Consider the following 12,545-nt stretch of genomic DNA (forward strand, 5'->3'; position numbering starts at 1 on the left):
GCAAAAATTTCTGTTTACTTTTCTTACTTACAAGAAAAATATATTTTAGAATGGAAAATGTGGATTGATTATATTCAAAATAAGTATCAGATAAAAAAATATTGAATAGCATATGAGTAAATTTAGGAAATATTTTGTATTAGATATATTTTTGAAGGAGAGGGGAATTGAGAGTGTGATTATGTGTGGGGTGACTAGAGATTATAATTTAGGAATTATTTTGGAATATGATTGTTAGTTTTGATACCCTGCATTTTGTTCTGGGAAGTCGGGGTGGGGGGTAAGGGGGAGGGGAATTGGGGGGTTGAGGGTAAAGGATGGAGTGATGGTTAATGTACAGGGATTATTGAAGATGTATAAATATAATTAATGTAGGGTCGGGTCTGCCCAGTTACCATTTTAGAACGATGGGGAGGGAGAAAAGAGGAGAGAGTAAGAGGTAGGAAAGAGGAGAAGAGGAAGGAAGAGGGGTAGAAGAGGGAGAAGGAAGGTGTAGGGTGGAGGGAGGAGAGGATGTAGATAAGAGAAGGAGAGGAAGGTCTGGAAAGTAGAAGAAGGTAGAAGAGGGAAGAGTGTTAAAAAGGGGGGTGGTGACTGGGCAAGCCCGACTAATTGTATATAACTGTACATTGGATGAGCTGTTTGATATGATTGTAAAAATAAAACTTTTTTATGAAAAAAAAAGAGAATATTTGTAGGTCAGGGTTGAAATAAGGGATCCTTGGTGCGCTCTGAGCTTGGTTCCTTTCTTGCAGACATTTGATTACCCAAATTACTGGGCTGATAATGTTACTTAGTCTGGGTATTGAAGGGTCTGCAAGAAAACAACCAAGCTGGGGCACCAAGGACCCCAAAATAAAATTAATTTATCAAAGGGGGCTGATGGCATAAAGTAGAAGAGCGAATGTGAGCGAATAGGATTGTCAAGGTTCCAGAAAAACCTCCTCTGCATAAAAAAAACTCTGAAGCCATTGTCTTTCAAAGTTCTTTACTAGCATAAGGAAACTGGCACACGATGAGTGAAATTCCAAAACTGAAACTTACGGATTCTTTTCCCAGTTATACAAACCCCAAGAGTCCCACCCCCATAACCCCTTTGCCGGTCACATGGTCCAACGTTCTTCCACTTTATTTGAAACCTCTTCTTGCCACTCCTTCTGCAGATGTTAACACCATCCGACCTTGACCGCTTGAAGAATGTTACCATACCCCTCAACCCCCCCTTCTTCCCCTCAGGGGAAAAATGTGGCAGCGTCTGGAAACCTAAGGCCTAGTATGGTTTCCAGGCCTGACAAGGATGTTTAGTGAAGACTTACCAAGCATGATGACACACCAAGCCATGAAGCTAATTGGGGCCATCCAAGAATTTCTCAAATGGCCTTGAACTTTTGGGCTCACCGTCAGAAAAAATGATGGGTAGATTCTGGAATGAAGTTAAACCCGGAAAAAGTATTCAATTACGACTGTGAGTTGTGTTTTGTTTTCTAATTCAGGAATGTCACACTACCTTCAAATGAGGGATTTCTAATGAGATTGGGGTTTATTCAGAGTAAAATCCAGCAGGTTAAAAGAAGCCTCTTTGACAAGCCAAGGGACATCTCTGTTTTTTTTTACCTTTGTTATGGCTTCTTCTTTGCTTAGAGCTATGTTCTTTTTCTGAGAGTGATTTCTGTTTCTCTTTGGCAGATATTCGTGGCCTACAAGGATTTCTGGATCAGGCTTCAAAGCTAGGACTTGACGTGTCTTTACAAAAAGTAGACAGAAACATCAGCAGGGTTTTTGCCAGCCTTTTTACTTCCATGAAAACAGAAGAGCTGAACCGCTACCGAGATACATTACGGAGAGCCATCTTACTTCTGAGCCCAAGGGGAGCACAAACGTTCATCAATGAGGTTAGTGCTTTCTTTCTGGAATCTTTTCTTAACTGAAAGTCGTAAGAGAAATGATCATAGATCATCTCTACTTCTCCAGTTCAACCTTGAGATGCCGTGCTTTCTAGTTGGGTAAATGCTAAATCATCTGCTGTGCAACAATAAATAAAATGTAGACTTGGGAACTTTGAAAAGTACTTATGTACAAGGAGTTGTGTACAGTATCTCCTAGGCAGATTGCCAATCACACTTTGAGTTTTCTCCTCTCTTTTTGACGTTCCTCACCATTCTAATAGCTTTAAAATTGCAAATATAAGGAAAATCTTATCTTGTATCCATGTTCATGTGATTGATAAATGAGCACAACTGGATACCCTTCATTGTTAGGAGTGATTATGGGGTTTGCTCAGCTTATTTTGAAAATGGTTCTATACATTTCCCTTATTTATGGTATACTTATTTAAGCTAACCTGGTGTTTACCTTCTTCAGCAAAGCTTACCTCACATTCATCACTGTTGTGGTTGTTAAATTTGAGTTTGACATAGTAGGCAAAGATGAGTTTGCCATAAGTTTGACGTAGTAGGCAAAGAAGTATGTATGATTTGAAATGGACTGATATTTCATATATTTTTAGTGGATCTGATGAATTACCCCTATGGGAAAAGTAATTTCTAGATAAATTAATATTTTAATGAATTTTATCATTTATAAATGAATCAATAATGTATTTTTGACAGAGATCATCAGCTAATTAATCTTCACATGAAATTATGAGGAACAGTTAATTGCTCTTTTTGAGGTGATGAGAATTAAGAATTATGGAAGCTCATAAAATAGAAAAGGGTCAGAGTGCAGAAAACTGTCTAAATACATTCTTTTTTAGTTTCTGCTTTGCTTAGTTTGAATAATATAATATTATGTAATATTATGTTTCATATTCGATAACAATCTAGTTATCATTACCATGTGGAATAATGTTCTCATTGAATGGTATTTTTTCCTTCTCTCTCTCTTTGGTGAAATTGATTTTGAGCAATTTAAAAAATCAAAAACGAAGTTCACATAAATGCAATAGGTCTAATACAAAGAGATATAATATTAATGTTCTCTAGTTATTTTTTTATGGTTTATCAAACGTGAAACATTGTTATGGTTTACCAGGGCCTGAACCTATATTTAACATTTTATTCATTAACCAATTGGCGGTTGCCTCATTTATTTGTGCTTGCAAAATGTAGATTGTTGCTTTTTTAAATAGAGAATATGAAATGATTTTTCACTGCTTTCTTCTGAGATGTCTTTTTTTAAAAAAAAAATTCCCAGTCTTACCTATAACTTTTTTATTTGCTTGTTTTGTTTTCTTTGTTTGTTTTGCTATGGTCTCCACTCTAAATAACAGCCAGGTATGAACCTGCTTAGCTTTTCAAGATCAGCCAAAGAACGGATTAGAAGGAAATTTAGAACAAAGAAAACATTACTTCCTACTTCAGTAGTATACTTTGCACTATTAACCTCTGGAATGCATTATATCAAAATATAGCAATGGCCACTAATTTAACGGGATTAAATATCTCAAAGGGAGACCAATCTAGAGTTTTTGAAGACTCAGGGTTACATCTGAGTTGTGAAAAACCTACCTCTAATTAACACAGTTGTGTAAGGGAGCAATAATTGCAGAGGGTGTGCCTCCATTTCTTGTTTTTGTGAGTATCTGAGTGGATTTTGCTGGCCTTCATGAGAAAAATTTCGCTGGACTAAAACGGGAGTTATTTTGATCTTACAGGCATGTATATTTAAGGCCTTCTGTGGGCCCTGGGGCCCAACAGACACAAGTATTATTGTACTCTGAGAATTATGACAATATATTCTAGAATACAAACTCTGCATGTTGTATTTTGGTATTGGAAAACTTAAGAGAGATGTACAAGTATCTTTCTGGAAACAATGTTCTCCACTGTCCTGTCGAAGGGCCCTGAGTTTGGTTCTGCGCATGCGCTAGATTCTTCCATCCTTAACTGGAAACATCAAAGTGAGTTGTTGACACCATTTCAGCTAATTTAAGGTTTTCCATGGTGCTTTGAAATTGCTTTCCTTATATATTTGTGGTCTTCAACATATCAAAGGATGTTCTTCTAAGCTGCCTTTTAGGCTTGCTGAAAAGAACCCAGATAAATTAAGGACTGTGCTATATATTTCTATTCACTCCAGCAGCAATATTTCATTATGTGCTTCCAACTGCTGCCCTCTAAAATACATAACTTCTGCTAATATTCAGGTTTGCCATTCACATGTCAGAAAGGCAACAGCCCTGCAGGATGTGAAGTTTAAAGGGTAATGCACTAAATTATCATTCTGCTCAGACCTTCCCCAGAGAAAAAGGGCTATTACAGGAATTATTAGGCTAATGATCCTGATATTTTTCCAGATCCCTGCAGGAATATACGTCTGAGCTGAATTAAGAAGTAATTTGTTCAAAAATCTTCTGTTACTGAATCTTGATTGATTCAGAAAAGCTTTAGGAGATGAAAAGTTGAATAATGGAACTATGTAATCTTTTTAAAGGCTGTATGCCTTTGAAATATGCTAAAGGGGATAATTTGGCAATCATATAGGCCATATGGAAGTTAGCAGGTTACTTAACTCTATACTATTTATGAACCCGTGAGCCACCTGCACACTATTACAATCACTGGGGGAATGAAATACAGCATTTGTACTCGGGTTGAAGTGTGACATTTGAGATAAAATGGATTTTTAATAGGTTTGGGAAAAAGAAAAAAGATATTGTCCCATTCTTGTGAAGTCTGGGTGACCTGGTTCAGTTTCTATCACACCGTAAAGGCCTGGGAGCTATTCTGCAGAAATGATAGCTAGACGGAATATCCTTTTGGTACAACGTATCTTTTGTCTTTGAAAGACCAGGAAGGCTCTTGAGGGGATCAGCAGCTGAGCTGTTCAGAGAAAGAACTCAACAAGAACCAAAAATGAGGGTTATGTAACAGCCAGACATCAGCAAAATGTTAATAGATAAGTCATCTTTAAACTATCTAGATCCTAAAAAAATGGAAATTTTGCTCCCTTTCCTTTTTTTCTATGGAGAGCTAAGTGAGAGGGCTGGAGGCTACATGGCTTTTACTGTGAATCTCTGCTTAGTATTATTGTCATCTCTGCTTCTAAAGCCTTAGAAATGAGGGAAAATCTGGGGCTGGATGATATGACTAAGACATGTTTGTCTGTGATACTAGAAAGATTGGGAAATACAGTATTCAGTGTGTTTCTGAAGGGTAGCAACACAATTCAAGTGGTATCTCAATTTGGTATGAATTTGAGACTGAATTTAAGATTTGAGATTTCCTCTGTTTAAAATGAGATTAAAATAAAAATTGGGATCAAATGGTCCAATTCACTATTGATATATGTATATTTTTCTGCTCCATCAAAACACTCTGCAACAGAGGAAGCCTAAAATAAAATCCAGAGAACTGAATAAGTATTAGTATAACCTAGAACTCATTGACATACGACACTAAGTCACAGTTGTTGCAATCTACTGCTGACAATCTACTGCTTACATATGTGCTCTGTCGAAGCAGCAAGGAGCAAAAAATAAATAAACCTAGTTCTGTGATTTGATGTTTATCAGAATGTTCTCCATTGTAAAGTGAGTAGAATAGATAAACTTTGGAAGCTTTGGAGAAGCACCAATGCTTTGCCTAAAGGTCAGTAGCATCTTGGCAGGAGAATAGGATATGACTAATTAGACTTTTCATGAGAAGCAAAAGTTCTATGACTTGCATGAGTTCTCAAATTCAGTGACTTAATTAGGAGGTGAGTGATATTGTCAGATTAAGGAAGATGATCTAGGTTTACTCAGAGTATGAATGCCATATCTGGGCTGCAATAATTCATGTCACCATTAGGTACCAGGAAAGAGTTACAGGAAATGCTGTCCCTTGGTTCCATCGAATGGCCTTCAGGAAGTTGGCATTGTATTATATATAGTCATTATATTTATCCCCCAATTGCAATCCCAGGGGACTCTTGGTGGCTTGATAGTAATATCATTAAATATCATTATCATTAATATCATTAATTAATTAATATCATTAAAAAATCCATCCTCTAGCTTAGATAAAAAATGAAAAGAGCTAGATATTTAAAACAATAAATTGAAGCATGTGACTAATATCTCCATTATCATGATTTATTGCACAGTCAGCCAGATGTTTAAGATTGAACATTAAAAATGTTTAGCATTTTTATCCACCTACTGAGTCCTTTCCAAGGACCTCAATAGGCAGACGTGGATGTTTGATGGTGTTACAGATTTCATCATAGGATGGAAGCTGTTCTGATTAAAGCTGCCTTTTGTGATAGACTGATGGTGAATTTGTCAGTGTCGATGGTGTTCAAGTGGTGCTGCAGCTCTTTTAGGATTGCACCCAAAGCTCCTATTACTATTGGTACAGTCTTTGCTTTCTTTTGCAATAATCGTTCCACTTTTATTTGGAGGTCTTTGTATTTTGTGATTTTTCTCCAGTTCTTTTCTCTTTGCTTCTGCTGGCTCCAGGTACTGCCATATCCACTCTCCAGCCTTTTTGTCTTTCTTGTTCCTTTTATTAAAAAAACAACAACTATAATTCCATTTGAATTTCATGGGAAATCTGGCAATCAGACATCAATAATGCCCTTTAGCTAATTGGATTCTTGGATCTAGTTTAACTTTATTTAAACTTTATTTAGCACCCCCACTTTTATATATGTATTTGTGATATTTATGTGTTTCCTTTTTTCCAGCTCTAATTTTCCTGGCTATTCTCCCATCCCGTCTCTGACCAGCAACGTAGCTGGCTTTTTGGTCTCCAGAGCCTAACCTTGAATTCCAGCATATAATTGCCTGTGTTTTGTAAATTGCTTTATTAGCCATTGTTCTTTCTATTTAACCAAGAACATCATGCCTGTAATGATCCAGATGTTTGACAGCTTTTAAATTTAATAATAATTGGTTTTGAATGCAAAGGGCAAAATTGTGTCAGGTACTTAGAGCAAAGACTATAAATAAAGCTGCACTTGAGATAAATTTATCTTTCACGTTAGAATCTCCAGTGGTGGGAATCTGTTGAACGCAGACAATCAAGTTAATCCGAACACATGCAAATTACTATTTTATTACTCTGCTTGTAATCATTTTTAATAGAAAATTTCAAGTGATGTAGGAGTGTTGATGGAAAATACTGCAGACAGTATTCAGATAATTCTGGCTATTCAATTAATCATGAACAATCTAAACCTTGTTTCTGCCTGAGTGAATGATGTAACCTTTAAATTTATTCCATCAGTAGCTGAGGAGTGGACAGGAAAGGGCCCAGACTGAAAAAGGACCTTTTCCACTATAGGATTAGAACTGAACAGCAACCTGTTAATTGTCTTCAAATTGTTCCATGGAAGAACAGCACACTTTGAAAATTCTCTCAAAATGTTACATTTCTTCCGCATCTATTTTGTAATACAGGTAGTCTTTGACTTACGACCATAACCGAGCCCAAAATTTATGTTGCTAAGTAAGTGAGACATTTGTTAAGTGAGCATTTCCCCTTTTTACACAACATCTCTTGCAAGCGTTGTTAAGTGAGTCATTGCAACATGGCTGTTAAATGAATCTGGCTTCCCCATTGATTTTACTTGTCAAAAGGCTGCAAAAGTTGATCACGTGACCCCGGGACACTGCAACGGTCATAAATATGAATCAGTTACCAGATTACTATATAATCTGGAACAAATGGTATGAATGGCTTGAGATTAGAAATAAAGGAAAAAAATAAAGGGGAGAAATTAGAAATGTACAATATGTAAATAATAAATATATAAGAATCTAGAAAAGTAGAGCTATTAGCATTAGATAATGTAATGTAAATAAAGAAAATGGGATAAGAAAGAAAATAAAATAATAAATGAGATATGGGGAAAAGGTGTAAAAGCGAAAGAAGACCACTAAGAAACTTTGTTTAAAAATAGGAAATATTTATATGTTAGATGTTGTGTGTTTGTCAGATGGTGTATCACAATAAAACAATAAAAAAGTTTAAAATAAATAAATAAATATGAATCAATTACCAAGCAACCAAATTTTGATCATGGGACTATGGGGATGCTGCAATGGTCATAAATGTGAAAAACGGTCGTAAGTCATTTTTTTCAGAGCCATTGCAACTTTGAACGGTCACTAAATAAACTGTTGTAAATTGAAGACAACCTGCATTATTTTCAGGGTTCTGAGCGGAATTAGCCTGCTGTAATTCTGAGGGCAACAAGTGACGTGTGTTTCTGTAAGGCTGTTTGAATAATATCTGCCCACAAAAAAATGAGCATTCTAATAGTTTGGAACCATTTGCTGCCATTCTCCCCTGATTTATTCCTGGATCTGACCAAATCAGAAGAAGGCTCCAGAGAATCAGGTCTTGCCGGCCCCTCCTCCTCCCTTTGAGTGGGTGCCAGGGAGGGAAAGGGCTCAAGAGAAGCAGGGCTTGCCAGGTCTTCTCCCTCACTTTCTGAATCATCCGAGTCCAGGAGTCCGGGTCCAGGAACCTGGGTCACAATAAAAGGAGAATTGCACATTCCATTCTGATACGAGCCCTGGAGGCACGGTGGTTAGAATGCAGTATTGTAGGCTAACTCTGCTGACTGTCAGGAGTTCAATCTTGACCAGCTAAAGGTTGACTCTCTTCACTTATTTACTTAGGAGATTCACCTTATCTGGCTGCTCAGTTCGGGAATTGCAACTATAGGTAGCTAACAGAATTAAAACCCAAAAGCCATGGAAATAAATCCACAACAACAAAAATACCTAAGGAAAAATGACAATCACCATATTCACTTTCCCAACCTTTAAAAGTGGGATACTTATGCACAGTTGTTTACATATGAAAATAGTGAACAAACTTGTGAATGCCCTTTTAATCAGTACTTCTTGTGCTTCCTTTGCAGGAAATAACAGCTTTCAAAGACTTCCTTTATGGCAGCTGGGAGTTTTTTAGTTTTGCTCTTGGGTTTTCCCCCTCATTCACTTTTGTTGAATTCTTCCCGTTTAGAAGTATTGTTAATACTTTTTGCCAATACAACACATTAAAATCTCCAGATTTTCTTTTTTTTTTAAATATACTTTATTGAACTTTTTTACATTAAAAGCATAGAAAAAGGAAAAAGAAAAGCTTATATCATTTAACAGCTATTTGTGGTGTTTTTCATCTGACAATAATCCATGCAATAATGACAAACATTAAATTCTACATATTTATATTCTTATTTTATCTATTGATTATGCTTAGTAACTAAATATTCCTATCTCCTTTCCATCCATCCATACCACCGTTCCCATATACCATAAAATAAAATCTCCAGATTTTCAATAACACTCCTATCTGGGGATTGAAGAACCTTCTAAAACTATAGTTTTTCTGTAAATACTTCACGATTCAGTTGGAGGTACATTACAGATCTGAAAGTACTCATGTACAAGGAGTTATGTTACCTTATTTATACTTATACTTAGTTACCTTATTTCACTGAAAATAAATATTTAGCGGTAAAGCGTGTGTATCACAATGCATCACAGTTGGGGTGATTAGAACATATGATATTGCCAGGGGAATAAATAATTAGGCTTTTCCAGGAAAACAAAGTGGATTTAGGCAGAGTTTAGAGTATGTAACTATTCAAGTCGCTGATGCTCTCTGAGCTTGCAGGTTTTCTTGCAGATATTTCCTTACCCAAAGTAGATAACAACGTCAGTGCACTGATGATGCTACCTACTTTGGTAATGAAGCATCTGCAAGAAAACCACCAAGCTCGGTAAACAGTGCCAATTCAACAGTTTAACACTGAGTTGCAAATATTTTCTTCTATCGGTATTCAAGTCTTGCTTACCAGTTATGTGGCATTGTAGTTGCTTGGGGGTGAAGGGTTCTTATTTATCTTGAAGTGGATGGAATGTCCGTACTCTAGAATGGTGGTGCTCTTGATACTTTATGGGAATAAGTGAATTATTGGGAGAGAATATTAGCCAACTAATCCCTGTGCTTAAACTTCACTTCCCTCTTTCCTTCCTGAAGTCATAGTATCTTATATGTTTTCTTCCTTTGTATCAGCACCTTAAATCTGTGAATTTAGCTAATTGAACTCTCATAGCTTTTCATAGCTTACACTAAAACATGTACTGTATGCAACCTTATGTTACACATGGAAGGATTGTCCTATTTCACTTCAACTATAACGTCTCTTGTTCCCATGCAGGTCTGTTTGATACATATATTTTATGAATTTCCATAAAAGGAAGGTTCTTATACCAAATTACAGGAGGCCTGCAATTTCTTTGTGGAATGTACCAATACTTTTTAAAAATGTCGGCAGAAGAATTACTGTGTAAATGCCAATGAGTGTTTTATTCCAAACCATGGCACAGTGAAATTTTATTTAATCATTTTGCTTGTAATTGGCACTTTATATGATTTAATGCCAGTTTTACAAACAATCTAAACAATCTAAATTAATGTAGATGAAATGCAAACAAAACCCTTTAATAAGACAAAATATCTAAGAATGTCAAAGGCCCAAATATAAGCTAGAGTTTCTTCCTTGGAAAAATACAGTAACTAAAGCTAAACCTAAAATATTTGCTGGAAGAAAATTAACCTGGAAGCCTAGGTTACCAGCCTAGAAATGAACAGACCTCTATGAACTGCATAATATGAGCTTGAATATCCAAATGATGGTAATTAATGTAGATGTATTTGGTTATTTATGTCCTAATTAATTCCACCGTGAACTATTAAAGTATCTCTCTCTGGGCTATGTTTGCAAACAGATCTGAAACTGCAAATTCTTCAAGCAGTTCAGACGCAGCAAACTGAAAAAACATAGCTGTGAATGTATGTCATCGATGAGGGCCTATTTAATCTCGGTGCTCAGTTTCTCTAAACCGAGTTTACATTCCCAAGGTGTCTCCTGAAATTAAGCTGTCTCAGGATCTGCTTTCTTTCTGAATATAGAATCTAGAATAATAGGGTTGGAAGGGACCTTGGAGGTCTTCTAGTCCAACCCCTTGGAGACCCTATATCAGAAATCGTTAGACTTTTCGGCACCGAGTGCCGAACCTGGAAGATGCATGTGCATGCCAGAGCACTGAAACTCAGAAGAGAGCACCTAGCTGGTACACATGCACATGGTGGCCAGATGCACTTCAGGTTTCCATTACCCACATGCAACACCCAACAGCTGCTTTCTTCCGGGTTCTGGCGTGCGCATGCGTGTGCATGCGTGCCAGCCAGCGGTTCATCATGTGAAGACCAGCTGGCTGGAGCGCATGCATGGACTGGAACCTGGAAGACAGCAGCTGGCTGCCGTGTGCATGTGCACCAAACCAGCTGTCTGGAATACATGCATGCAACAGAACCTGGAAGAGCAGCTGGCGATCGCATGCATGCCCATATTTATTTATTTATTTAATTTGATTTTTATACCGCCCTTCTCCCGAAGGACTCAGGGCGGTGTACAGGCAAAATAAAACCAACAATACAAATATACACAATTTAAATACCCTTAAAAAACTTATTCAAAATTAGCCTGATATTAAAAATCATCGTCAATTAAAACCCCATTTAAAATTGGTAAAATTCCCTTTTAAAATCCAATTAAGCCAGCCCCGCGCGAATAAAAAGATGGGTCTTCAGTTCGCGACGGAATGTCCGAAGGTCAGGTATTTGACGTAAACCAGGGGGAAGCTCGTTCCAGAGAGTGGGAGCCCCCACAGAGAAGGCCCTTCCCCTGGGGGCCGCCAGCCGACATTGTTTGGCGGACGGCACCCTGAGAAGTCCCTCTCTATGGGAGCGTACGGGTCGGTGGGAGGCATGTGGTAACAGCAGGCGGTCCCGTAAGTACCCAGGTCCTAAGCCATGGAGCGCTTTAAAGGTCGTAACCAACACCTTAAAGTGCACTCGAAAGGCCACAGGCAGCCAGTGCAGTCTGCGCAGGAGCGGTGTTACATGGGAGCTACGCGTAGAGGGCGTAGAGGGCTCTGTGTGCCACCATCACGGCACTATGCCATTTGGGACAAATAGCTTTCCAGTCTCTTCTTGAAAACTGCCAGTGTTGGAGAACCCACAGCCTTCATCTAACAACTTCTTCAGTCATCTTCAAGGGTTTCTCCTTTTATGGTGTCTGAGAAGCACTGAGAAGCATGTGATGGTTCTTTAGAGTTAGGAATGCCATCTTAATGGCTAAATGAGGGGTTCATTGTTTGTCCTTAAATTAATTTGCCACAGGTAGTCCTTGATTTATGGGACCAGAATTTCTGGTACTAACCAAGTTAAGTGAGTTATAACTGATTTTATTTCTATTTTGCCACAGTTGTTAAGTGAATCATATGGTTGTTAAGCAAATCTGGCTTCTCTCATTGACTTCAGTCTGGGAAGGTGGCAAATGGTGATCCTGTGACCCAAAGATGCTGCCAAATGCCCAGATTTTGCCCACGAGTGTGCTGTGGCGGTCATATGTGTGAAGATTGGTCATAAGTCACTTTTTTTCAGTGCTGTTGTAACTTTGAAAAGTTGCCAAATGACTGGTTTTATTTTTAAATCCGCTTTGATTTAATTGGATATATCATGTTGGACTTCTAATTT

The 12,545-nt window shown here is 37.6% G+C and overlaps 1 protein-coding gene across 1 annotated transcript in view; it reads left to right on the forward strand.

Moving 5' to 3' along the window:
* Nucleotides 1-12,545, forward strand: part of GRID1 (glutamate ionotropic receptor delta type subunit 1) — an 896,787-nt gene that overhangs the window by 551,497 nt on the left and 332,745 nt on the right. Inside the window, exon 4 of the mRNA XM_058188407.1 lies at nt 1,687-1,892. Coding sequence (XP_058044390.1) covers nt 1,687-1,892 — 206 coding nt within the window. The remainder of the gene's footprint in view (nt 1-1,686; nt 1,893-12,545) is intronic.

Source organism: Ahaetulla prasina, chromosome 6 (genome assembly GCF_028640845.1).
Source record: "Ahaetulla prasina isolate Xishuangbanna chromosome 6, ASM2864084v1, whole genome shotgun sequence".
In the NCBI taxonomy this organism is placed as follows: Eukaryota; Metazoa; Chordata; class Lepidosauria; order Squamata; family Colubridae; genus Ahaetulla; species Ahaetulla prasina.